This window comes from Trichomycterus rosablanca, chromosome 8, assembly GCF_030014385.1.
Source record: "Trichomycterus rosablanca isolate fTriRos1 chromosome 8, fTriRos1.hap1, whole genome shotgun sequence".
Lineage (NCBI taxonomy): Eukaryota > Metazoa > Chordata > Actinopteri > Siluriformes > Trichomycteridae > Trichomycterus > Trichomycterus rosablanca.
The window spans coordinates 671,667-693,877 of record NC_085995.1 but is presented as its reverse complement, the minus strand read 5'-3'; the positions used below and the strand labels follow the sequence as shown (position 1 = coordinate 693,877).

The following is a 22,211-nucleotide window of genomic DNA, read 5'->3' as shown; positions in this document are numbered from 1 at the left end:
TCAGTCTGTTTTAATAAAATCTGTTTTTGAAGTAAAAGGCCAGACAAGCTCAGTCAGGTTTCACAACTGTTTATTGGACAGTTATACAATTCTACACCACTAGTGCAGTTACACCGGTCTGCCAGCAGCGGTCGCATCTGCAGCAGCAACAAGGAGTCCAGTCGACCAGCATATCAGCCTTTAGGCTTCTCCAGATGTTAAAAAAGCAAAATTATTCAGAATCTAATTTAAAGCCATGATTAGACTTGTGACTGGATCTATGTTACAGCTGCCCTCTTATAAAAAAGAAAACGATTGCACCCGTCAAACCTGCCAGCCAATCAGACACAATCAGGCTTTTCTGTGTCTGTTATATAATTCAATATCTAAGCTATTAAACCCACCACATAAATATCCTCAAATTTCCAGGATAAATGAATAATCGATTCCTTCATCAGCCCGCCGACCTTAAAATTCACCAGGCGACCCGATCCCCTTTATAATCCAAAAATTCCCCCTGGTTCTTCTCACTTATTTTGGAGATGACAGCCAGCAGGGACGAGATGCTCTCCTCCGGACTCAAGGGTGCCTGTCGAGGGTTAAAGAGACAGAAATAAAAGGCCGTGATTTTTAACAGTGTTGAAATCACGTAAAAAATGTTAGAATTCACTGGTTCTTCAGATCAATGACAAAATCAGGGGATGTTCATCATCAAAAAGTCTTGAATAAGTCAATCTGAATAAGTCTATCTGAAGGAGCCGTGTGTACTCATCAAATTATTTCATTAGAATTCATGATTGTCTGTGTCTGTAAGGGGCGGGACGATGCCTGAACAGGGATTCCTCATAACTGCTGCAATTACGCCCCCTGCTGGCAGATCGATGGTGTACGTTTGTGCTTACACACCTGCTCTCCTCCCATATCGGTGCTCACCCAGCCGGGATGAACGGCCACACACAGGATCCCGTCCGACTGCAGCTCGATCGCTAAACACCTCGTCGCCATATTCAGAGCCGTCTGGAACCAGAAGGAACAAGAACTCTGAGGAACGTGTGCGGACACGAGCGTACTCGTCTGAGGAATGTGAATCTGGAGCATCATGAATGATCATCACACGTGCTGGAACCTGAGTGTGAATTCCGAGCAAAGGAAATCAGATCATGATTTTGGTTCTTTTTTTTTTTTACCTTGGACACTCGGTAAGAGCAGAATGTCTCTCCCCGGCTCTGCTGGATGGAGCCGAGGGTGGAGGACATGTTGATGACGGCGGATCGGTGCACCCCCATCACACTGCCACCACCGACTGATGCTGCAGCCGCTTGCAACAGCGGCAAGAACGCCTGAAACACACATCAAACACCATCAAACACCATCAAACACCATCCATCACTCCCGGGGTTTGTTCATATTCTCCCGTCATTAATGAAGTACCAACTCTACCTTAGTGATGAAGAGCGGAGCGACCGCGTTACACTGGAACGTGGTTAGCATGTTGTCACGCGTCACAGTGTGTACATCATCATGAATGGCCATTCCTGCGTTGTTAATGAGACAGGTCAGCCCCGCCGGACCCACGATGGACGCCACTTCCTTTACAGCAGCTTTGATGCCCGCCTCGTTAACGACGTCTGTAAAAACAAGCAGTGATCAGAGATTCCAACATTGTGCTTCACATCAACACGTCCTTCTAGATTTAGATTTCTGCTACGGAACATCTTGGAGGACCGGTGGAAACTCGAAAAGAATTAATAACACAGAACGAAGCATTACATCTACAAATGTAGAACCAAACAAAAATATACAATTTTACTCTTCCTACACTCGACTATTGAGCATGACTGGTAAAATCTTATCAGCCTCGCCCAGTTTTCTGTGTATGCACCCAAATACCACTGTTCCACCTTGTAACAAGGTTAATGTTGAGGTTAATGTTAAGCACTGGTACAAGCCACAGCCTTGAGGTTTCTGGTTCTGGTTTCAGCAGTGTTTGTTTGCTAGAGAAGGTTCTCTGCATAAAGTATCTTAAAAATAAGATGTAAACGGTACTTCAAAAGCACTCACTGCGCCTAATCCAGCGTTCCTCATTACTATAAATGCACATGTGACAAATAAAAATCTTGAAACTATTTAAAACTGAAACTTATAACTAAACTTGTAAAAACTTTAAATGATTTTATTGGAACTTACTGGACTAACTGAATGTTAAAAGTCAGAACAAAATATTAAAAACTCACCTAAAGGTAAAATATAAACCTCAGAATGAGACTGAGCGAGTTTCTGCAGCTCCTACAAACAACAGATTGTTAGATTAATGTAGCGTGATTCAGTATAATCTATAGTAGTGTTGTGTAGTTCAGTGTAGTGTAGCATAGTGTTATTATTCACAGTGAAAAGTGTATTCATGTGTAGTGTAATCTATTTAAGTGTAATGCAGTATAGTGTATTTAGGTGTAGTGTATATAAGTGTAGTATAGTGTAGTGTATATAAGTGTAGTATAGTATAGTGTAGTATAGTATAGTGTATATAAGTGTACTATAGTATAGTATGGTGTAGTATAGTATAGTGTAGTGTATATAAGTGTAGTATAGTATAGTGTAGTATAGTATAGTGTATATAAGTGTACTATAGTATAGTATGGTGTAGTATAGTATAGTGTAGTGTATATAAGTGTAGTATAGTATAGTGTAGTATAGTATAGTGTATATAAGTGTACTATAGTATAGTATGGTGTAGTATAGTATAGTGTAGTGTATATAAGTGTAGTATAGTATAGTGTAGTATAGTATAGTGTATATAAGTGTACTATAGTATAGTATGGTGTAGTATAGTATAGTGTAGTGTATATAAGTGTAGTATAGTGTATATAAGTGTAGTATAGTATAGTATAGTGTAGTATAGTATAGTGTTGTATAGTATAGTATAGTGTAGTGTAGTGTTGTCCTGTGTGAGGTTACCTGAGCTGCTGCAGGGTTTCGGGCGGTTGAGATGATTTTTTTGGGTCTGTCAGTGATGCTCACTAGATGTTTGATGATTTGGAGTCCCAGTCCTCTGTTCCCTCCAGTGATTAACACTGAATTACACTGACTGAAATTAACACTCATTATTAATGATAATATTTAAACCCAGAACTAAAGATCCGCTCTGTAACACTGCACACTGAGATCTGAACTCTGAAACTCTGCTGACAACTACACAGTTAATAATAAATGAACTATTTATAAAGTTTTCTACTGTCCACTGTCACTGTAAAGTGGAAACGTTCGGGGTTGCCAGATTTGTATTTTAAAGTTAACCCAAACCCTAAAATCAATAGTCAGGACGAATCAGGACCAGTAACGTGACTAAACTGGTTACTGAATCCATTTCTGCCATTTCTGAAATGATGGATTTGAGCAGAATGAGTCTGGATATTATTACTGGAGCGCAAAGCAAAATATAAAATGAAAATATAACTCAAGATTACATTTTTTTATTTTTTTTAATTTTTACCCCTTTTTCTCCTCTTTTTTAGCGCATCCAATTGTTCAATTAGCATCGTGCTTCCTCTCTGTCTATGCCGAACCCTGCCCTGACGGAGGTGATTGAAGCTAACCCGTATCCCCTCCGAAACACGAGCAGCAGCCAGATGCATCTTTGCCACCCACACATTGACGAGTTTGGCGCCACCTAGCATTGCATGCGGAGAGACACACCCTAAGGGCACCCTCTCCCATCTCTGTGTAAGCGCCTCAAATCAGCCGGCAGAGAACGCGATCGCATTCTGACAGAGAGAGACCCACATCCGGTTCTTTGTCCCGCCCCCCCACATGAGCAACCGGCCAATCGTTGCTCATATAGCCACTCAGCTTCGAACCGGTAAAGCAAGGCTGGATTCGATACCACGCTCTCAGAATCCAGCCCTGGTTGCAGCGCGTTTCTTTTTACCGCTGCGCCACCTGAGCGGGTAAGATTACATTTTTGATACTAATTGGAGCAAACACGATGACAGTACAAATAATAGAATGTGATAACATTATTATATTCCCTTTTAATACAAATCCCGCATGTAACCTGTTGGGGGATATAAGGAGGGTTTTTTATTTTGTAGATCAGGAACAGCAGGTTGCACCAGTGTCCCACCTGTCATGCATGGAGCATCTATATGTCGTTCACACCTTTGTGTTTACTATAGAAAATTATTAGATATTTGAGCTAAACCTTAATCACATTAAACAATCTAAACAGCTTCATTGTATAAACATGGTGGTGCTGCGGATTGTGTAGGTGCTGCACAGCTACATGGGCCTGTCCCCTAACCCTAACCTTTAATCACTAACTGTGGGGAGTTTTTTTCAAAAAAACAAAAAAAACAAAGGTGAATTGGTATGAAGCTGATTTAGTGCCAAAACTTATTCTGTAAATAGCATAACATTTAAAAAATACAACTGTTGCAAATACATGTGTGACTTAAGAATTAATGCAGAGCTGTTTTCTAATACACATGTGCACTTGCATCAATTGCACCTTACATTTGAGTACCGTGTTGTAGTGTATAGTACTGCAGAATACATTCTGTTTATTTGAGAAGTTTTGGCACTAAATAGCAGCTATAACATCTTGATGAAGGGGATAAAATACAGACCTGGCAACTCTACAGTGGCGTTAGAGAAAAGTCACGTGGTTTAGGTCTGAGGAATGGAGTGTTATGTAAGACTGATTTACCTGATATGCAGTTTTAACCATTAAATGTTAAACTTCTGTATTTACAGTAACTTTTGTGTTAATTGAACTCATTTAATGTATGTTTATAAACGCAAAATCAGTAATTCAATTTTAATGAGCTGTAACCGAATCTCTGTAGTGTTAACAGTGTTCCGTACAGCAGTAAATTCTTATTTCATATCTTTATTAAAACGCTGCTGCTTTTATTTCTGTTACACGAACACATAAACAGTTCTATTGTTACAGAATAAAATGATGAGTTTACAGAAAGATGATCAGATTAGAATAATATTTTCTAATTTGTTAGGCAAAAATCATTAAAATAACCAGCACCAATAATAATAATAATAATAATAATAATAATCTTGTAACATGATAAACATTTCAGTCTTGACGATTCTGATCTTTGTTTAGAGAGACACATCTTTACATCTCACCATGTCCATGTCAGTAGTAAATAGCTGCACCTTAACACAGTTGTCTTTTGAATGAACTTGAAAAAGTAAAACTCTTCCCACACTGTAAACATTAATAGGTCTTTTATGCTGTGTGAATGCGCTGGTGCCGCTGGAGATTAAGCTGCTGAGTAAAACTCCCACACTGTAAACAATGATATGACTTCTGTGCCAAATCTTGCTTTTCTTTAGTGGTATCAAAAGCTAAATAACGACGGTGTAATGATTAACATGTATACGTTCATTTAGACTGATTTTAAACCATGATTAGACTATCTAAGCTATTAAACCCACCACACAGATATCCCCGAATCTCCAGGATAAATGAATAATCGTAACATAACTCGATGACGTTCATCAGACAGCCGAACTTCAAATTCACCAGGCGACCCGATTCCCTTTATAATCCAAAAATTCCCCGTGATCCTTCTCACTCATTTTGGAGATGACGGCCAGCAGGGACGAGATGCTCTCCTCCGGACTCAAGTGTGCCTGTCGAGGGTTAAAGAGACAGAAATAAAATGCTGTGATTTCTAACAGTGTTGTGATTCAAAGTGCAGTTTTAAAAAATGTTATCTGAAGGAGCCGTGTGTACTCATCAAATCATTTCATGACATTTTGTTAAAATGCGGATCTGTGCTGGCTGGGTGCTTACACGGACACACTATTGGCTGTGTCTGTAAGGGGAGGGACGATGCCCGAACAGGGATTCCTTATAACTGCTGCAATTACGCCCCCTGCTGGCAGATCGATGGTGTACGTTTGTGCTTACACACCTCCTCTCCTCCCATATCGGTGCGCACCCAGCCGGGATGAAGGGTCACACACAGAATCCCGTCCGACTTCAGCTCGATTGCTAAACACCTCGTCGCCATGTTCAGAGCCGCCTGGAACCAGAAGGAACAAGAACGTTCTGGAGTGTGAATTCTGAGCAAAGGATTTCAGATCATGATTTAGTTTTTTTTACCTTGGACACTCGGTAAGAGCAGACTTTAAATTTGGTAAACTCTCCTTTTCCGCTGTTCTCCTGGATGGAGCCAGCGATTGAGGACATGTTGATGACGGCGGATCGGTGCACCCCCATCTTGCTGCCACCACCGACTGATGCTGCAGCCGCTCGCAACAGCGGCAAGAACGCCTGAAACACACATCAAACACCATCAAACACAGTCCATCACTCCCACCGCTCACATTTAGGTCAGACATCAGTGAGCAGGTCTGTAGAGCTCATTTAATCCACAACTCCACATGTTTCAGGACAAAAGAATCATTTATTACAACCCAAAGAGCTTCAGTTTAATAAAACAAACTATTTTATTACAGAGGCTCTGTTGAGGTGGCGGATGGCCGAATCTGAGGGATGGATTAGTGCTGCGTCCAGGGTATTCCTGCCCCACGCAGAGCATTTCCCGGTGGAACCAGACCCGTTACATAGTTTAGCTTGCGCTGCATTATACTGTAAATCTCAACACTCAAGAGAATGTCCCAGCACATGTCCCAACTTTTCTGACAGTTGGGGTTTGTTCATATTCTCTTCTTAATGAAGTACCAACTCTACCTTAGTGATGAAGAGCGGAGCGACCGCGTTACACTGGAACGTGGTTAGCATGTTGTCACGCGTCACAGTGTTTATGTCATCATGAATGGCCATTCCTGCATTGTTGATGAGACAGGTCAGCCCCGCCGGACCCACGATGGACGCCACTTCCTTTACAGCAGCTTCGATTCCCGCCTCGTTAACGACGTCTGTAAAAACAAGCAGTGATCAGAGATTCCAACAGTTCTGGGTGGTAATCCATCACTGTGCTTCACATCAACACGTCCTTCTAGATTTAGATTTCTGCTACGGAACATCTTGGAGGACCGGTGGAAACTCGAAAAGAATTAATAACACAGAACGAAGCATTACATCTACAAATGTAGAACCAAACAAAAATATACAATTTTACTCTTCCTACACTCGACTATTGAGCATGACTGGTAAAATCTTATCAGCCTCGCCCAGTTTTCTGTGCATGCACCCAAATACCACTGTTCCACCTTGTAACAAGGTTAATGTTGAGGTTAATGTTAAGCACTGGTACAAGCCACAGCCTTGAGGTTTCTGGTTCTGGTTTCAGCAGTGTTTGTTTGCTAGAGAAGGTTCTCTGCATAAAGTATCTTAAAAATAAGATGTAAACGGTAATTCAAAAGCACTCTCTGCGCCTAATCCAGCGTTCCTCATTACTATAAATGCACATGTGACAAATAAAAATCTTGAAACTATTTAAAACTAAAAATTATAACTAAACTTGCAAAAGCTTTAAATGATTTTATTGGAACTTACTGGACTAACTGAATGTTAAAAGTCAGAACGAAATATTAAAAACTCACCTAAAGGTAAAATATAAACCTCAGAATGAGACTGAGCGAGTTTCTGCAGCTCCTACAAACAACAGATTGTTAGATTAATGTAGCGTGATTCAGTATAATCTATAGTAGTGTTGTGTAGTTCAGTGTAGTGTAGCATAGTGTTATTATTCGTAGTAAAAAGTGTAGTGTATATAATTGTAGTATAGTATAGTGTAGTGTATATAAGTGTAGTGTAATATAGTATTTTTTATAAGTGTAGTATAGTGTAGTTTTATATGTGTAGTATAGTATAGTGTAGTATAGTGTAATATAGTATAGTGCAGTATAGTGTATTATAGTGTAGTATAGTATAGTGTAGTATAGTGTAGTTTAGTATAGTGTAGTATAGTATATTATAGTGCAGTGTAGTATAGTGTAGTTTAGTGTAGTGTAGTATAGTGTAGTTTAGTATAGTGTAGTATAGTATATTATAGTGCAGTGTAGTATAGTGTAGTATAGTATAGTGTAGTATAGTGTAGTTTAGTATAGTGTAGTATAGTATATTATAGTGCAGTGTAGTATAGTGTAGTTTAGTAGTGTAGTATAGTGTAGTATAGTATAGTATAGTGTAGTATAGTATAGTATAGTATAGTATAGTGTAGTGTTGTCCTGTGTGAGGTTACCTGAGCTGCTGCAGGGTTTCGGGCGGTTGAGATGATTTTTTTGGGTCTGTCAGTGATGCTCACTAGATGTTTGATGATTTGGAGTCCCAGTCCTCTGTTCCCTCCAGTGATTAACACTGAATTACACTGACTGAAATTAATACTCATTATTAATGATAATATTCAAACCCAGAACTAAAGATCCGCTCTGTTACACTGCACACTGAACACCAGAGGAACAAACTCTTGATAAAGTTCTCTACACTCAAAGTAAAAAGGAACCTTTCAGGGTTGCCAGATTTGTATTTTAAAGTTAACCCAAACCCTAAAATCAATAGACAGGGCGGGGCAGTTATGTGATTAAGCAGGTCATTGAATCTATTTCCTCCATTACTGAAATGCGCAAAGCAAATATTCAATAAAAATATAACTCAAGATTACATTTTTGAAACCAGTTGAAGCAAACATGATGACAGTACAAATAATAGAATGTGATAACATTATTATATTCCCTTTTAATAAAAATCATGCATGTAACCTGTTGGGGGATATAAAGAGGTTTTATTCTGTAGATCAGGAACAGCAGGTTGCACCAGTGTCCCACCTGTCGTGCATGTACAATCTATACACCTTCATGTTTACTATAGAACATTATTAGATATTTGAGCTAAACCTTAATCACATTAAACAATCTAAACATCTTCATTGTGCACAGCCACATGGGCCGGTCCTGTCCTAACCTTCAATCACTAACTGTGGGGAGGTTCTTTCAAAAAAACAAAGGTGAATTGGTATGAAACTGATGTAGTGCCAAAACTTATTCTGTAAATATCATACTATTTAAAAACAGCTTACAAATACAAAATTACAACTGTACAACCTCCGAATGAATGCAGAACTTTCTAACTTGCATCAGTTGCGTACCGTGTTGTGTTTTTTTGCAAATAGTATTAAGTGTATAGTACTGCAGAATACATTCTGTTTATTTGTGAAGTTTTGGCACTAAATAACATCTTGATGAAGGGGATAAAATACAGACCTGGCAACTCTACAGTGGCGTGAGAGAAAAGTCACGTGGTTTAGGTCTGAGGAATGGAGTGTTATGTAAGACTGATTTACCTGATATGCAGTTTTAACCATTAAATGTTAAACTTCTGTATTTACAGTAACTTTTGTGTTTATTGAACTCATTTAATGTATGTTCATAAATGCAAAATCAATTTTAATGAACTGTAACAGGAATCTCTGTAATGTTAACAGTGTTCCGTACAGCAGTAAATTCTTATTTCATATCTTTATTAAAACGCTGCTGCTTTTATTTCTGTTACACGAACACATAAACAGTTTTTTTATTGTTACAGAATAAAATAATAAGACAGTTTACAGAAAGATGATCAGATTTGAAAAATAATAACTGGGGAATTTTCTCATTTGGTACATATAAACCATTAAAATAACCAGCACTAATAATATTACATTTAATAACATTCTTCTTCTACTTTTTCTTTCTTTCTCAGAGGAGATTCCAGTCAGGACGATTCTGATCTTTGTTTAGAGAGACACATCTTTCCATCTGAAGATCGTCTCCAGTTACTTCATTCCTGTTTCCACGTCTCTGGTTTATTCAGTCAGAATGTTGATCTTGGAACAGGCAGAGATTAACAGTTCCATGGAGGGGGGATTATAGTTTAAAAACAAATCAAAGTTCTCGTAGCACGTCCACATCATGAGTTAATGGCTGCTCCTTGCTGCAGTTGTCTTTTGAATGTACTTAAAATGTAAAACTATTTCCACACTGTAAACAGTAATAAGTCTTTTCTGCTGTGTGAATGCGCTGGTGCTGCTGGAGATTAATTTGCTGAGTAAACCTCGTCACACACTGTAAACAACGATACGGCTTCTGTGCCAAATCTTGCTTTTCTTTAGTGGTATTAAAAGCAAAAGTATCACGGCGTAATAATTAACATGCATAAATGATTTTAGATAGATAGATATATATATACTTTATTGATCCCGAAGGTAAACAATGATTAGACTATCTAAGCTATTAAACCCAACACACAGATATTTTGAATTATTTCCAGGATAACTGAATAATCATAACCTGTGTGGCCGATTCCTTCATCCACCCACTGTCCTTAAAATTCACCAGGCGACCCGATCCCCTTTATAATCCAAAAATTCCCCGTGATCCTTCTCACTCATTTTGGAGATGACAGCCAGCAGGGACGAGATGCTCTCCTCCGGACTCAAGTGTGCCTGTCGAGGGTTAAAGAGACAGAAATAAAAGGCTGGTTCTTCAGATCAATGACAAAATCAGGGGATGTTCATCATCAAAAAGTCTTGAATAAGTCAATTATCTGAAGGAGCCGTGTGTACTTATCAAATTATTTCATTAGAATTCATGATTGTCTGTGTCTGTAAGGGGCGGGACGATGCCTGAACAGGGATTCCTCATAACTGCTGCAATTACGCCCCCTGCTGGCAGATCGATGGTGTACGTTTGTGCCTACACACCTGCTCTCCTCCCATATCGGTGCTCACCCAGCCGGGATGAACGGCCACACACAGGATCCCGTCCGACTGCAGCTCGATCGCTAAACACCTCGTCCCAGAGTTCAGGGCCGTCTGGAACCAGAAGGAAAAAGAACGTTCTGGAACCTGAGTGTGAATTCTGAGCATTTCAGATCATGATTTAGGTTCTTTTTGTTTTTACCTTGGACACTCGGTATGAGCAGACTCTAAACTGGGCAAACTCTCCTCCACCGCTGTTCTCCTGGATGGAGCCGAGGGTGGAGGACATGTTGATGACGGCGGATCGGTGCACCCCCATCTTGCTGCCACCACCGACTGATGCTGCAGCCGCTCGCAACAGCGGCAAGAACGCCTGAAACACACATCAAACACCATCAAACACCATCCATCACTCCCGGGGTTTGTTCATATTCTCCCGTCATTAATGAAGTACCAACTCTACCTTAGTGATGAAGAGCGGAGCGGCCGCGTTACACTGGAACGTGGTTAGCATGTTGTCACGCGTCATAGTGTTTATGTCATCATGAATGGCCATTCCTGCGTTGTTGATCAGACAGGTCAGCCCCGCCGGACCCACGATGGACGCCACTTCCTTTACAGCAGCTTCGATACTCGCCTCGTTAACGACGTCTGTAAAAACAAGCAGTGATCAGAGATTCCAACAGTCCAAACAAACAACCAGACCGGGTCTGGGTCATCCACCCAAATACCACTGTTCCACCTTGTGACAAGGTTAATGTTGAGGTTAATGTAAAGCACTAGTACAAGTCAGAGTTCTGGTTTCAGCAGTGTTTGTTTGCTAGAGAAGGTTCTTTGCATCATGAAGTATCATGAAAATAAGATGTAAACGGCACTTCAAAAGCACTTTCTGCGCCTAATCCAGGGCTCCTCATAACACCCGTTTGTACCGACAATAAATGCACATGTGACAAATAAAAATCCTAAAACTTGAAATGACTGGTCACATCCTTTAAGCAAAATGTGATTATAACTCAAATAAACCTGCTCCACCTATTACAAATCAAATAAACATGGATTTTATTCCGTTTTTTTTAGATGAGATTAACAAAGTTGGAATTATTCACTACTAAACTAAACTTGCAAAATCTTTAAATTATTTTATTGGTACTTACTGGACTAACTGAATGTTAAAAGTCAGAACAAAATATTAAAAACTCACCTAAAGGTAAAATATAAACCTCAGAATGAGACTGAGCGAGTTTCTGCAGCTCCTACAAACAACAGATTGTTAGATTAATGTAGCGTGATTCAGTATAATCTATAGTAGTGTTGTGTAGTTCAGTGTAGTGTAGCATAGTGTTATTATTCACAGTGAAAAGTGTAGTGTATTTATGTTTAGTGTAGTATAGTGTAGTGTATATAAGAGCAATGTAGTGTATATAAGTGTAGTGTATTTAAGTCTAGTGTAGTGTAGTATAGTGTATATAAGTGTAGTGTAGTGTATATAAGTGTAGTGTATTTAAGTGTAGTGTGTTTAGGTGTAGTGCATTTCTGTGTAGTGTAATTAAGTGTAGTATATGTAAGTGTAGTGTATATAAGTGTAGTGTGTTTAGGTGTAGTGTAGTATAGTGTGTATAAGTGTAGTGTAGAATAAACACAAATTACACAAAGACTCAGAACTGAATATCTGAATTATTGGGAAACTGAAACTAAAACTGTACAATGTAAAGTGTAAAATAAAGTAAAATGCAGTGTTATTTGTTGTTATTTGTTGTTATTTGATGTTATTTGATGTTATTTGTTATTATTTGATGTTATTTGATGTTATTTGTTATTTGATGTTATTTGACCCTAAACAGACACTACAGTGCAGCAGATTATCTGAGCACAGTATCCGACCCTAAATTAAGAAACACCCTGACGAGGTACAGACTGAGCACACACGACCTGGCCGTGGAGACGGGGCGACACACCCGGTCCTGGCTGCCCCGGGAGGAGAGGTTGTGTCAGCACTGCACTCTCAGTACAGTAGAGACGGAGCTGCACTTCCTCACCCGGTGTACCAAGTACCACCACGTCCGCTCCCAATTCTTCCCTAAATTTAATAACATCATCCCCAACTTCACCTCCCTCCCAGACCCCGACAAACTGCCCCACCTACTGGGGGAGCACAGAGAGAGCTGCACACTAGCAGCACTCTATACACATGAAGTGTCTCCTGTCTGCGATGAGGTGTAGACGAGAAATGAAGAAATGACTCCGCTGACACTATTCTGGTTTTACAAGCAAATTATTTATTTCAAACCAAAACAGTATCAAACCGAAATACCCAAGATTTCCATACAGTAGAACATCTGTTTTCAATAGTATTCAAACACAAAGAAAAAGACCCAAACCTCATAGAAGGCATTGGCTCTAGATTTCCAACTGCCCAATGAGACCCCAACAGAAATCTGATCTCACCCGGGACCACGGGCTCCTATGACAGAGGGGCCCGCTTCCTGTTGTTACTTAGCAACAACCTCCTATCAAGGGGCCAAGATAACAATTTCCAGATGTAGAATGTTGGGGCCTCCCTGAGGAATGTTTCCTACAGAATCCTGCTCTTTAAAAGGTACAGAAACCATTCACATGAATTAATATGTTAAAAAGAGGTTTCTGAATAAAATATTTCATATAAAACTTCCAGACACATCACACACACCTGCCACCAGGTGAGGGACAGTGGGTGACCATGTCTCATACACACACACACACACATACACACACACAAACTGATCGTTATTATTACCTCGTTACTGTAAATATTATAATTTTTATTGTTATTATTTTGCACTGTTTTCATTAATATTTTATTCTATTTTATATTTTTGCACATGTAACTGTTCTCTATATTTTTGTTCTTTCTTATTGTTATTTTTATATTTCCCTGTAACTTGCTTTGGCAATACGAATGTCCTTATTTGTCATGCCAATAAAGCTTTTTTTGAGTTTGAGTAGTGTATATAAGTGTAATGTAGTGTAGTATAGTGTATATAAGTATAGTATAGTGTAGTATAGTATAGTATAGTGTAGTGTAGTGTTGTCCTGTGTGAGGTTACCTGAGCTGCTGCAGGGTTTCGGGCGGTTGAGATGATTTTTTTGGGTCTGTCAGTGATGCTCACTAGATGTTTGATGATTTGGAGTCCCAGTCCTCTGTTCCCTCCAGTGATTAACACTGAATTACACTGACTGAAATTAACACTCATTATTAATGATAATATTCAAACCCAGAACTAAAGATCCGCTCTGTTACACTGCACACTGAGATCTGAACTCTGAAACTCTACACAGTTAATAATGAATAAACTCTGATCTGAACTCCTTATCTGAAACTTTTCTACACTGTCACGGTGAGGAGGCAACGTTCAGGGTTGCCAGATTTGTCTAACTAATTTAACGGTTTTATATGGATGTCGCCCACACCAACGTGTTTACTATGGAACAGTGTTAGATATGTGAGGTAAACTTAAATCATAATTAAAAGTAGAAACGTATTAACAAATTAAGATTGTTTTTTTTTTTTTTATACATATTGGGGGTAAATACAGACCTGGCAACTCCTGAGAGGAAAGTCACGTAATTTTGGGTCTGAAGTGCAGTACGTTGTTTATACCATAGAAATGTTAAACTTCTGTATTTTACAGTAAACTTTAGTTTCATTTAACTCATTAATTTTAATGTCTATTAATGCAAAATCAGTAATTCCTTCTTAATGAACATTAACCAAAACTCTAGTGTTAACAGTGTTCCGCACAGCAGTAAATTCTTATTTCATATCTTTATTAAAACGCTGCTGCTTTTATTTCTATTACACGAACACATAAACACAGTTTCTAGTTTTAGAATAAAATAATAAGACAGTTTACAGAAAGATGATCAGATTTGAAAAATAATAACTGGGGCATTTTCTCATTTGTCAGGCATAAATCATTAAAATAACCAGCACTAATAATAATAATAATAATAATAATAATAATAATAATACACTTGTAACATGATAAACATTTTTATCAAGAGATTCCAGTCTGGACGTGTGGTGTTTCCACGTCTCTGGTTTTCTTCAGTCAGAATGTTGATCTCGGAACAGGCAGAGACTGACAGTTCCATGGGGGGGATTATAGTTTAAAAACAAATCAAAGTTCTCGTAGCACGTCCACATCATGAGTTAATGGCTGCTCCTTAACACAGTTGTCTTTTGAATGTACTTAAGAAAGTAAAACTCTTTCCAGAGTCTTTTCTGCTGTGTGAATGCGCTGGTGCCGCTGGACGGCTTCTGTGCCATTTGTGCCACCACAGCGTAATGACCAGTGATGGCTTAGTTACCTTGAAAAAGTAATCTGATTACTGATTACTGATTACTCCTTTAAAAAGTAACTTAGTTACTTTATGGATTACTTGATTTTAAAAGTAACTAAGTTAGATTACAAGTTACTTTATTAGTTATATAATGCGGAATATTTCAAAGATTTTCCTTTGCAATACTTTATCATTTGGCTGCCAACTTGTGTGTACTGATGAGACTCAACTGAATCCCAGAACATGTTAGTGTGAATGCATGGAAAACAAATTTAAATTTTCTTTCAAGAATATGATACAGACTGACCAACACTATTACGCTAAATCAGCATTGAAAATTGACTTTACTTTTAATAACCTTCTACAATGCTGGAGCTTCTTAAAACGGAAGATTTTCTTTTAAATAGAAGTGTTATTTACCTGCTATTAAATTGTTTTCCAACAAAATCTGCCCAATTTGGCGAATAACCGCCCAATCTGGCAACACTGGAATGCGCAGAGCCAGCTGGCGCTTTTACTCGTAGCGCGCCACGAATACTACTAAATAGTACTACTGTACTTCTGTAATGGTGTTGGTGGTTGACATTTATGTTGAGTGTATTACTGCACTGTTTTGGTGAAGAACTACTCATCTGAGGTGCGCTGCTCCTGCCTGCAGAAATGCTTCCGCAAAAAAATTGCCGGCAAAGCGGTGGTGGGGGGCCAGAGGGATGGCCGAAGATTACTTTATGGTGGCCATGGCAACCACTGGCCATCCCCTGGCTCCGCCCCTGCCAAGAAGAAAGCAAAAATATATTTTCACTAAGGAAAATGACAAAAATAGTAACGCACAGTAACTTGGATAAGTAACTTTAATCTGATTACTGGATTGGAAATAGTATCGCGTTAGATTACTCGTTACTGAAAAATGTGGTCAGATTAGAGTTACAGACCATCAGTGGTAATGACTAACATTTATATTTTCATCAGACTGATTTAAAACCATGATTAGACTTTTGATTGGATCTATTTTATTGCTGCCCTGTTATATAAAAAACGATTGCACCCGTCAACCCTGCCAGCCAATCACAAACCAGGATTTTCTGTGTCTCTGTAATATTATTTAATATCTAAGTTATTGAACCCACCACACAAATATCTCCAAATCTCCAGGATGAATGAATAATCATAACCTAACCCAGTGTTTCAGAAAACCAATTCATTCATCCGCCCGCTGACTGTAAAATTCACCAGGCGACCCGATTCCCTTCATAATCCAAAAATTCCCCGTGATCCTTCTCACTCATTTTAGAGATGACGGCCAGCAGGGACGAGATGCTCTCCTCCGGAGTCAAGGGTGCCTGTCGAGGGTTAAAGAGACAGAAATAAAAGGCCGTGATTCAAAGTGCAGATTATCACCGCACAACAAATTTTTTGCTTCTTGAACACTGTTAGGTGTTTCTTATAGATTTTTGGGTGCTGATCACGAATATCACATCAAAATTTACGTATCACGTACCGTTTAAGAGAAATCTTCAGTTTTATCATAATTTTAGATTTGGCCGTTTTGCTGTCTGGCGATATGTCTCGTCAATGTCGTAACAGCCGCGACACATTCTGCTATATCTGTGGCGAATATACACTTGCGTCTCAGAGACGTTCTATAACTGCTCTTGTGAAGAAAGCTTATCATCTGTATTTCGGCTGCAAAATTGGTGACCAAGACAAGGAATGGGCGCCTCACATTTGCTGCACAACATGCGCTGTCAATCTAAGAGCCTGGCTCAGAGGCACTCGTAAGAGTATGCCGTTTGCTGTTCCGATGATCTGGCGAGAACAAAAAGACCATGTGACGGACTGTTATTTTTGTTTGACTAATGTATCTGGTTTCTCTGCCAAAAACAAGAAGTCAATTGAATATCCTAATCTGCCTTCAGCAATGAGACCTGTGCCACATGACGACAGTCTCCCAATTCCGAAACCACCCGAGGATTGGACCTTAGACGAACCAGATGAAGAGACTCCAGTGCAGGGTACTGACAGTGACACTGACCCAAATTTTGAACCTTGCTCATCAGGTGATCCACATCTGATAACACAGTCAGAATTGAACGATTTGGTCAGAGATTTGGGTCTGTCAAAAGCAAAAGCCGAGTTGCTGGGTTCCAGGCTGCAGGGATGGTGTCTGCTGTCACCAGGTACGAAAATTTCTATGTTTAGAAGCCGACATCATGATATCACCACATTTTTTGCACAAGTCGACAGTCTCTGTTTCTGTTGTAACATTGAAGGATTGTTCTCGGCCTTGGGTTGTGATCACAATCCGGAAGAGTGGCGTCTCTTCATTGATTCGTCAATGCTAAGCCTGAAAGCTGTTCTGCTACACAATGGCAACGTTTATCCGTCAGTACCTGTTGGCTACGTAGCACACATGAAGGAAACGTATGAGAATATGGAACTGTTGCTCAACCACATCCAGTATAGCAGGTACAACTGGAATATCTGTGGAGATCTGAAAGTCGTTGCTCTGTTACTGGGACTGCAGCTCGGCTATACCAAGTACTGTTGTTTCATCTGTGAATGGGACAGCCGTGCCAAAGAGTCACATTATTGTCGACAGAGCTGGCCACTCCGCAAAAAGTTAGTTCCAGGACAGAAAAATGTTGCACACGAACCGCTTGTCGAGCCGGCAAAGATATTTTTGCCTCCTCTACACATAAAACTTGGACTCATGAAGAATTTTGTGAAAGCACTGAACAAGGAAGGCGAAGGTTTTCGCTATTTAAGACAGATGTTTCCAAGAATAAGTGACGCGAAGATCAAAGAAGGCATTTTTGTTGGTCCCCAGATCAGACATGTTATGAGTGACAAGCGGTTTGAAGAGCTGTTAGTTGGCAAGGAAAAAATTGCCTGGAAAGCCTTCAAAGACGTTGTTGACAATTTTCTGGGCAATTACAGAGCGCCAAACTACGTTGAAGTCGTAGACAAACTTCTCCGCGCATACCAGAAAATGAAGTGCAACATGTCACTCAAGATTCATTTCCTTCACTCACACTTGGACTTCTTCCCCGTGAATCTCGGTGAGCGGTTTCACCAGGACATTGCTACAATGGAGAAACGATACCAGGGCAACTGGAATCCGTCAATGCTTGCTGACTACTGTTGGACACTGCAACGTGATGCACCAGAAGTTGAATACAAAAGAAAATCAGGAGCAAAACATTTTTAATTCTGTTGAACTTAATGGCTCATGCGGAACATAAACGTGATTAAATAGGTAAACATATAAATGTCTATTTCTTAGAGTTCCTACGTGATGCAGTAAAACAAAAACTATATTTGTGCATACCCTATAGGTACCTGTCACAATCACCTAAAACTTTTCAGGAAGCAAGACTTTAAAAAAAAATTGTTGTGCAGTGTAAAAAAAACGTTAGAACTCACTGGTTCTTCAGATCAGGGACAAAATCAATGCTGCTGCATTAATGCTACATGATTTATGAAGCTCCTGCAAACCATATTTTGTGCACAATAGAGCAGTCAGACTGGAACATGAAGGGGCCTTCCCCAAACTGTTGCCATTAAGTTGAAAACACATCATTCTTTCTACAGAACTGATAGCAACGAGTGTGGCTGAAACCTCCATTCATTCAATTATTCATGCTCATGTTTTACCAATGCTTTATCCTGGTCAGGGTCGCAGTGGGCATCGACTGAAACACCTGTACTTAATAATTAGAATGGGTGTCCACATACTTTTGGCCAAATAGTGAACCTATCATTTTTTTCTGGGCTCTCAGGTGGCGCCACAAGGTCTGTTATGAAAGAAAAATGGCATTCAAATGTTTTTTAATCAACTGACAAAAAGCCTGCAAATTATGCTTCCACCTATGTGAAAACAGTTTAGGGAAGGCCCATTCCTGTTCCAGCATGACTGTACCCCTGTGCACAAACTCCATAAAGACCCAGGGCTGGATTCTGAGAGCGTGGTATCGAATCCAGCCTTGCTTTACCGGTTCGAAGCTGAGTGGCTATATGAGCAACGATTGGCCGGTTGCTCATGTGGGGGGTGGGACAAAGAACCGGATGTGGGTCTCTCTCTGTCAGAATGCGATCGCGTTCTCTGCCGGCTGATTGGAGGCGCTTACACAGAGATGGGAGAGGGTGCCCTTAGGGTGTGTCTCTCCGCATGCAACGCTAGGTGGCGCCAAACTCGTCAATGTGTGGGTGGCAAAGATGCATCTGGCTGCTGCTCGTGTTTCGGAGGGGATACGGGTTAGCTTCAATCACCTCCGTCAGGGCAGGGTTCGGCATAGACAGAGAGGAAGCACGATGCTAATTGAACAATTGGATGCGCTAAAAGGGGAGAAAAAGGGGTAAAAAAAAAATAATAATAAAAAAATTAAAAAAAACACTCCATAAAGACATGGTTTAGTTTGACATGTTTGTTCCTAAACTCAGCCCAAACACCCTTAGGATTAATCAGAATGTTAACTGAGAGCCTGTGTTGAACTGAATGGGGACAAATTCCCACAGACACACCCCAAAATCCAAGCTAATGGTCAGATGTCCACATACTTTTGAGCCGTGTAGTGTACGTTTGTGCTTACACACCTGCTCTCCTCCCATATCGGTGCTCACCCAGCCGGGATGAACGGCCACACACAGGATCCCGTCCGACTGCAGCTCGATCGCTAAACACCTCGTCGCCATGTTCAGGGCCGTCTGGAACCAGAAGGAAGAAGAACGTTCTGGAACCTGAGTGTGAATTCTGAGCATTTCAGATCATGATTTAGGTTCTTTTTGTTTTTACCTTGGACACTCGGTATGAGCAGACTCTAAACTGGGCAAACTCTCCTCCACCGCTGTTCTCCTGGATGGAGCCAAAAATGGAGGACATGTTGATGACGGCGGATCGGTGCACCCCCATCTTGCTGCCAACACCGACTGATGCTGCAGCCGCTCGCAACAGCGGCAAGAACGCCTGAAACACACATCAAACACCATCAAACACCATCAAACACCATCCATCACTCCCGGGGTTTGTTCATATTCTCCCGTCATTAATGAAGTACCAACTCTACCTTAGTGATGAAGAGCGGAGCGGCCGCGTTACACTGGAACGTGGTTAGCATAGTGTCACGCGTCATAGTGTTTATGTCATCATGAATGGCCATTCCTGCATTGTTGATCAGACAGGTCAGCCCCGCCGGACCCACGATGGACGCCACTTCCTTTACAGCAGCTTCGATACTCGCCTCGTTAACGACATCTGTAAAAACAAGCAGTGATCAGAGATTCCAACAGTCCAAACAAACAACCAGACCGGGTCTGAGTGTTGTGGCCTTACCAGTCTCTCGCCCAGTTTTCTTTGTGTAATAAAGTTACTGTGTGTGCACCCACCCAAATACCACTGTTCCACCTTTGTAACAAGGAGCCAAGAGGTCGTATTTCATCTAGATACTTAAGCACTGTTCATGCTGCTACTACTGCTAATGATAGATTCATCCCCAGGTGAGGCGGTCCGGGTCCTTTCTGTGTGGAGTTTGCATGTTCTCCCCGTGTCTGCGTGGGTTTACTCCGGGTGTTCCGGTTTCCTCCCAGTCCAAAGACGAAACACTAAATTGTCCATGACTGTGTTCGATATAAACTTGTGAACTGATGAATCTTGTGTAATGAGTAACTACCGTTTCTGTCATGAATGCAACCAAAGTGTTGATGTTAAAACATAAAATCCTAATAAACAAACAAACAAACTACTACTAATCAGGGAGAAGGCACAGCCTTGTGGTTTCTGGTTCTGGTTTCAGCACTGTTTGTTTGCTAGAGAAGGTTCTTTGCATCATTAAGTATCATGAAAATAAGATGTAAACGGTACTTCAAAAGCACTCTCTGCACCTAATCCAGCATTCCTCATTACACTGTTTGTATTAACTATAAATGCACATGTGACAAATAAAAATCATGAAACTACTGGTCACATCCTTTAAGCAAAATTTGATTTCGACTCAAATAAACCTGCTCCACCTATTAAAAATCAAACAAACATTGAATTTTATTCTGGTAAATTTAGATGAGATTAACAAAGCTGGAACTATAAACTATTAAACTAAACTTGTAAAAACTTTAAATGATTTTATTGGAACTTACTGGACTAACTGAATGTTAAAAGTCAGAACGAAATATTAAAAACTCACCTAAAGGTAAAATATAAACCTCAGAATGAGACTGAGCGAGTTTCTGCAGCTCCTACAAACAACAGATTGTTAGATTAATGTAGCGTGGTTCAGTATAATCTATAGTAGTGTTGTGTAGTTCAGTGTAGTGTAGCATAGTGTTATTATTCACAGTGAAAAGTGTATTCATGTGTAGTGTAATCTATTTAAGTGTAATGCAGTATAGTGTAATTAGGTGTAGTGTATTTTAGTGTATATAAGTATAGTGAAGTGTAGTGCAGTCCTGTGTAGTGTATTTAAGTGTAGTGTTTATAAGTATAGTGTAGTGTATATACATATAGTGTATTTTAGTGTAGTGTATTCCTGTGTAGTGTAATTAAGTGTAGTATAGGGTATATAAGTGAAGTATAGTATAGTATAGTATAGTATAGTATAGTATAGTATAGTATAGTATAGTGTAGTGTTGTCCTGTGTGAGGTTACCTGAGCTGCTGCAGGGTTTCGGGCGGTTGAGATGATTTTTTTGGGTCTGTCAGTGATGCTCACTAGATGTTTGATGATTTGGAGTCCCAGTCCTCTGTTCCCTCCAGTGATTAACACTGAATTACACTGACTGAAATTAACACTCATTATTAATGATAATATTCAAACCCAGAACTAAAGATCCGCTCTGTTACACTGCACACTGAGATCTGAACTCTGAAACTCTGCTCAGGACCAAACAGTTAATAATGAAGCTACAGAACAGAAACTCCTGCTAGTAACTTTTTAACTCAGTTTTTACACTGTCGCGGTGAAACGACAGGGTTCGGGGTTGCCAGATTGGTCTTTAATGTTAACACAAATCCTAAAATCAACAGTTAAGGCGTATCAGGACCAGTAACGTGACTAGACTGGTTATTGAATCCATTTCCGTCATATCTAAAATGATGGATTTGAGCAGAATGAGTCTGGATATTATTACTGTTGCGCAAAGCAAAATATATATAAAATAAAAATATAGGTCAAGATTACATTTTTGATACTAATTGGAGCAAACACGATGACAGTACAAATAATAGAATGTGATAACATTATTATATTCCCTTTTAATA

The 22,211-nt window shown here is 39.8% G+C and overlaps 4 protein-coding genes across 4 annotated transcripts; all 4 read right to left on the bottom strand.

Annotated features, from left to right (window-relative positions):
• Window positions 1–53: 53 nt before the first annotated feature.
• On the bottom strand, window positions 54–3,908 carry LOC134319235 (C-signal-like). Its single transcript, XM_063000294.1, has 6 exons — window positions 2,935–3,908; window positions 2,214–2,265; window positions 1,420–1,607; window positions 1,167–1,319; window positions 886–996; window positions 54–568 (listed from the first exon to the last, which is right to left on the bottom strand). Exons 1-6 carry the CDS (start codon window positions 3,079–3,081, stop codon window positions 455–457), a joined length of 765 nt encoding a protein of 254 aa, XP_062856364.1. The 5' UTR covers window positions 3,082–3,908; the 3' UTR covers window positions 54–454.
• A 936-nt stretch (window positions 3,909–4,844) lies between these two features.
• On the bottom strand, window positions 4,845–8,349 carry LOC134319233 (C-signal-like). Its single transcript, XM_063000292.1, has 6 exons — window positions 8,151–8,349; window positions 7,510–7,561; window positions 6,695–6,882; window positions 6,104–6,274; window positions 5,913–6,023; window positions 4,845–5,628 (listed from the first exon to the last, which is right to left on the bottom strand). The coding sequence occupies exons 1-6, from the start codon at window positions 8,295–8,297 to the stop codon at window positions 5,515–5,517; spliced, it is 783 nt and encodes a 260-aa protein (XP_062856362.1). The 5' UTR covers window positions 8,298–8,349; the 3' UTR covers window positions 4,845–5,514.
• Window positions 8,350–9,408: 1,059 nt separating this feature from the next.
• Window positions 9,409–14,029, bottom strand: LOC134319232 (C-signal-like). The gene is made up of 6 exons (XM_063000291.1): window positions 13,727–14,029; window positions 11,845–11,896; window positions 11,107–11,294; window positions 10,846–11,016; window positions 10,647–10,757; window positions 9,409–10,388 (listed from the first exon to the last, which is right to left on the bottom strand). The coding sequence occupies exons 1-6, from the start codon at window positions 13,871–13,873 to the stop codon at window positions 10,275–10,277; spliced, it is 783 nt and encodes a 260-aa protein (XP_062856361.1). The 5' UTR covers window positions 13,874–14,029; the 3' UTR covers window positions 9,409–10,274.
• A 1,767-nt stretch (window positions 14,030–15,796) lies between these two features.
• Window positions 15,797–21,818, bottom strand: LOC134319234 (C-signal-like). Its single transcript, XM_063000293.1, has 6 exons — window positions 21,601–21,818; window positions 21,140–21,191; window positions 20,027–20,214; window positions 19,756–19,926; window positions 19,557–19,667; window positions 15,797–16,303 (listed from the first exon to the last, which is right to left on the bottom strand). The coding sequence occupies exons 1-6, from the start codon at window positions 21,745–21,747 to the stop codon at window positions 16,190–16,192; spliced, it is 783 nt and encodes a 260-aa protein (XP_062856363.1). The 5' UTR covers window positions 21,748–21,818; the 3' UTR covers window positions 15,797–16,189.
• Between the last annotated feature and the right edge of the window lie 393 nt (window positions 21,819–22,211).

What these genes read in the sequence shown, in the direction of transcription:
- LOC134319235 (XM_063000294.1), bottom strand. Translation starts at nt 3,081, where the DNA reads ATGAGTGTTAATTTCAGTCAGTGTAATTCAGTGTTAATCACTGGAGGG. An exon ending in CTCCGCTCTTCATCACTAAG is followed by an intron (nt 1,320 to 1,419) that starts GTAGAGTTGGTA and finishes TGTGTGTTTCAG; the next exon opens with GCGTTCTTGCCGCTGTTGCA. An exon ending in CCGATATGGGAGGAGAGCAG is followed by an intron (nt 569 to 885) that starts GTGTGTAAGCAC and finishes AACCCTCGACAG; the next exon opens with GCACCCTTGAGTCCGGAGGA.
- LOC134319234 (XM_063000293.1), bottom strand. Translation starts at nt 21,747, where the DNA reads ATGAGTGTTAATTTCAGTCAGTGTAATTCAGTGTTAATCACTGGAGGG. An exon ending in CTCCGCTCTTCATCACTAAG is followed by an intron (nt 19,927 to 20,026) that starts GTAGAGTTGGTA and finishes TGTGTGTTTCAG; the next exon opens with GCGTTCTTGCCGCTGTTGCG. An exon ending in CCGATATGGGAGGAGAGCAG is followed by an intron (nt 16,304 to 19,556) that starts GTGTGTAAGCAC and finishes AACCCTCGACAG; the next exon opens with GCACCCTTGACTCCGGAGGA.
- LOC134319232 (XM_063000291.1), bottom strand. Translation starts at nt 13,873, where the DNA reads ATGAGTGTTAATTTCAGTCAGTGTAATTCAGTGTTAATCACTGGAGGG. An exon ending in GAAACCCTGCAGCAGCTCAG is followed by an intron (nt 11,897 to 13,726) that starts GTAACCTCACAC and finishes TGTTGTTTGTAG; the next exon opens with GAGCTGCAGAAACTCGCTCA. An exon ending in GCTCATACCGAGTGTCCAAG is followed by an intron (nt 10,758 to 10,845) that starts GTAAAAACAAAA and finishes TTCTGGTTCCAG; the next exon opens with ACGGCCCTGAACTCTGGGAC.
- LOC134319233 (XM_063000292.1), bottom strand. Translation starts at nt 8,297, where the DNA reads ATGAGTATTAATTTCAGTCAGTGTAATTCAGTGTTAATCACTGGAGGG. An exon ending in GAAACCCTGCAGCAGCTCAG is followed by an intron (nt 7,562 to 8,150) that starts GTAACCTCACAC and finishes TGTTGTTTGTAG; the next exon opens with GAGCTGCAGAAACTCGCTCA. An exon ending in CCGATATGGGAGGAGAGGAG is followed by an intron (nt 5,629 to 5,912) that starts GTGTGTAAGCAC and finishes AACCCTCGACAG; the next exon opens with GCACACTTGAGTCCGGAGGA.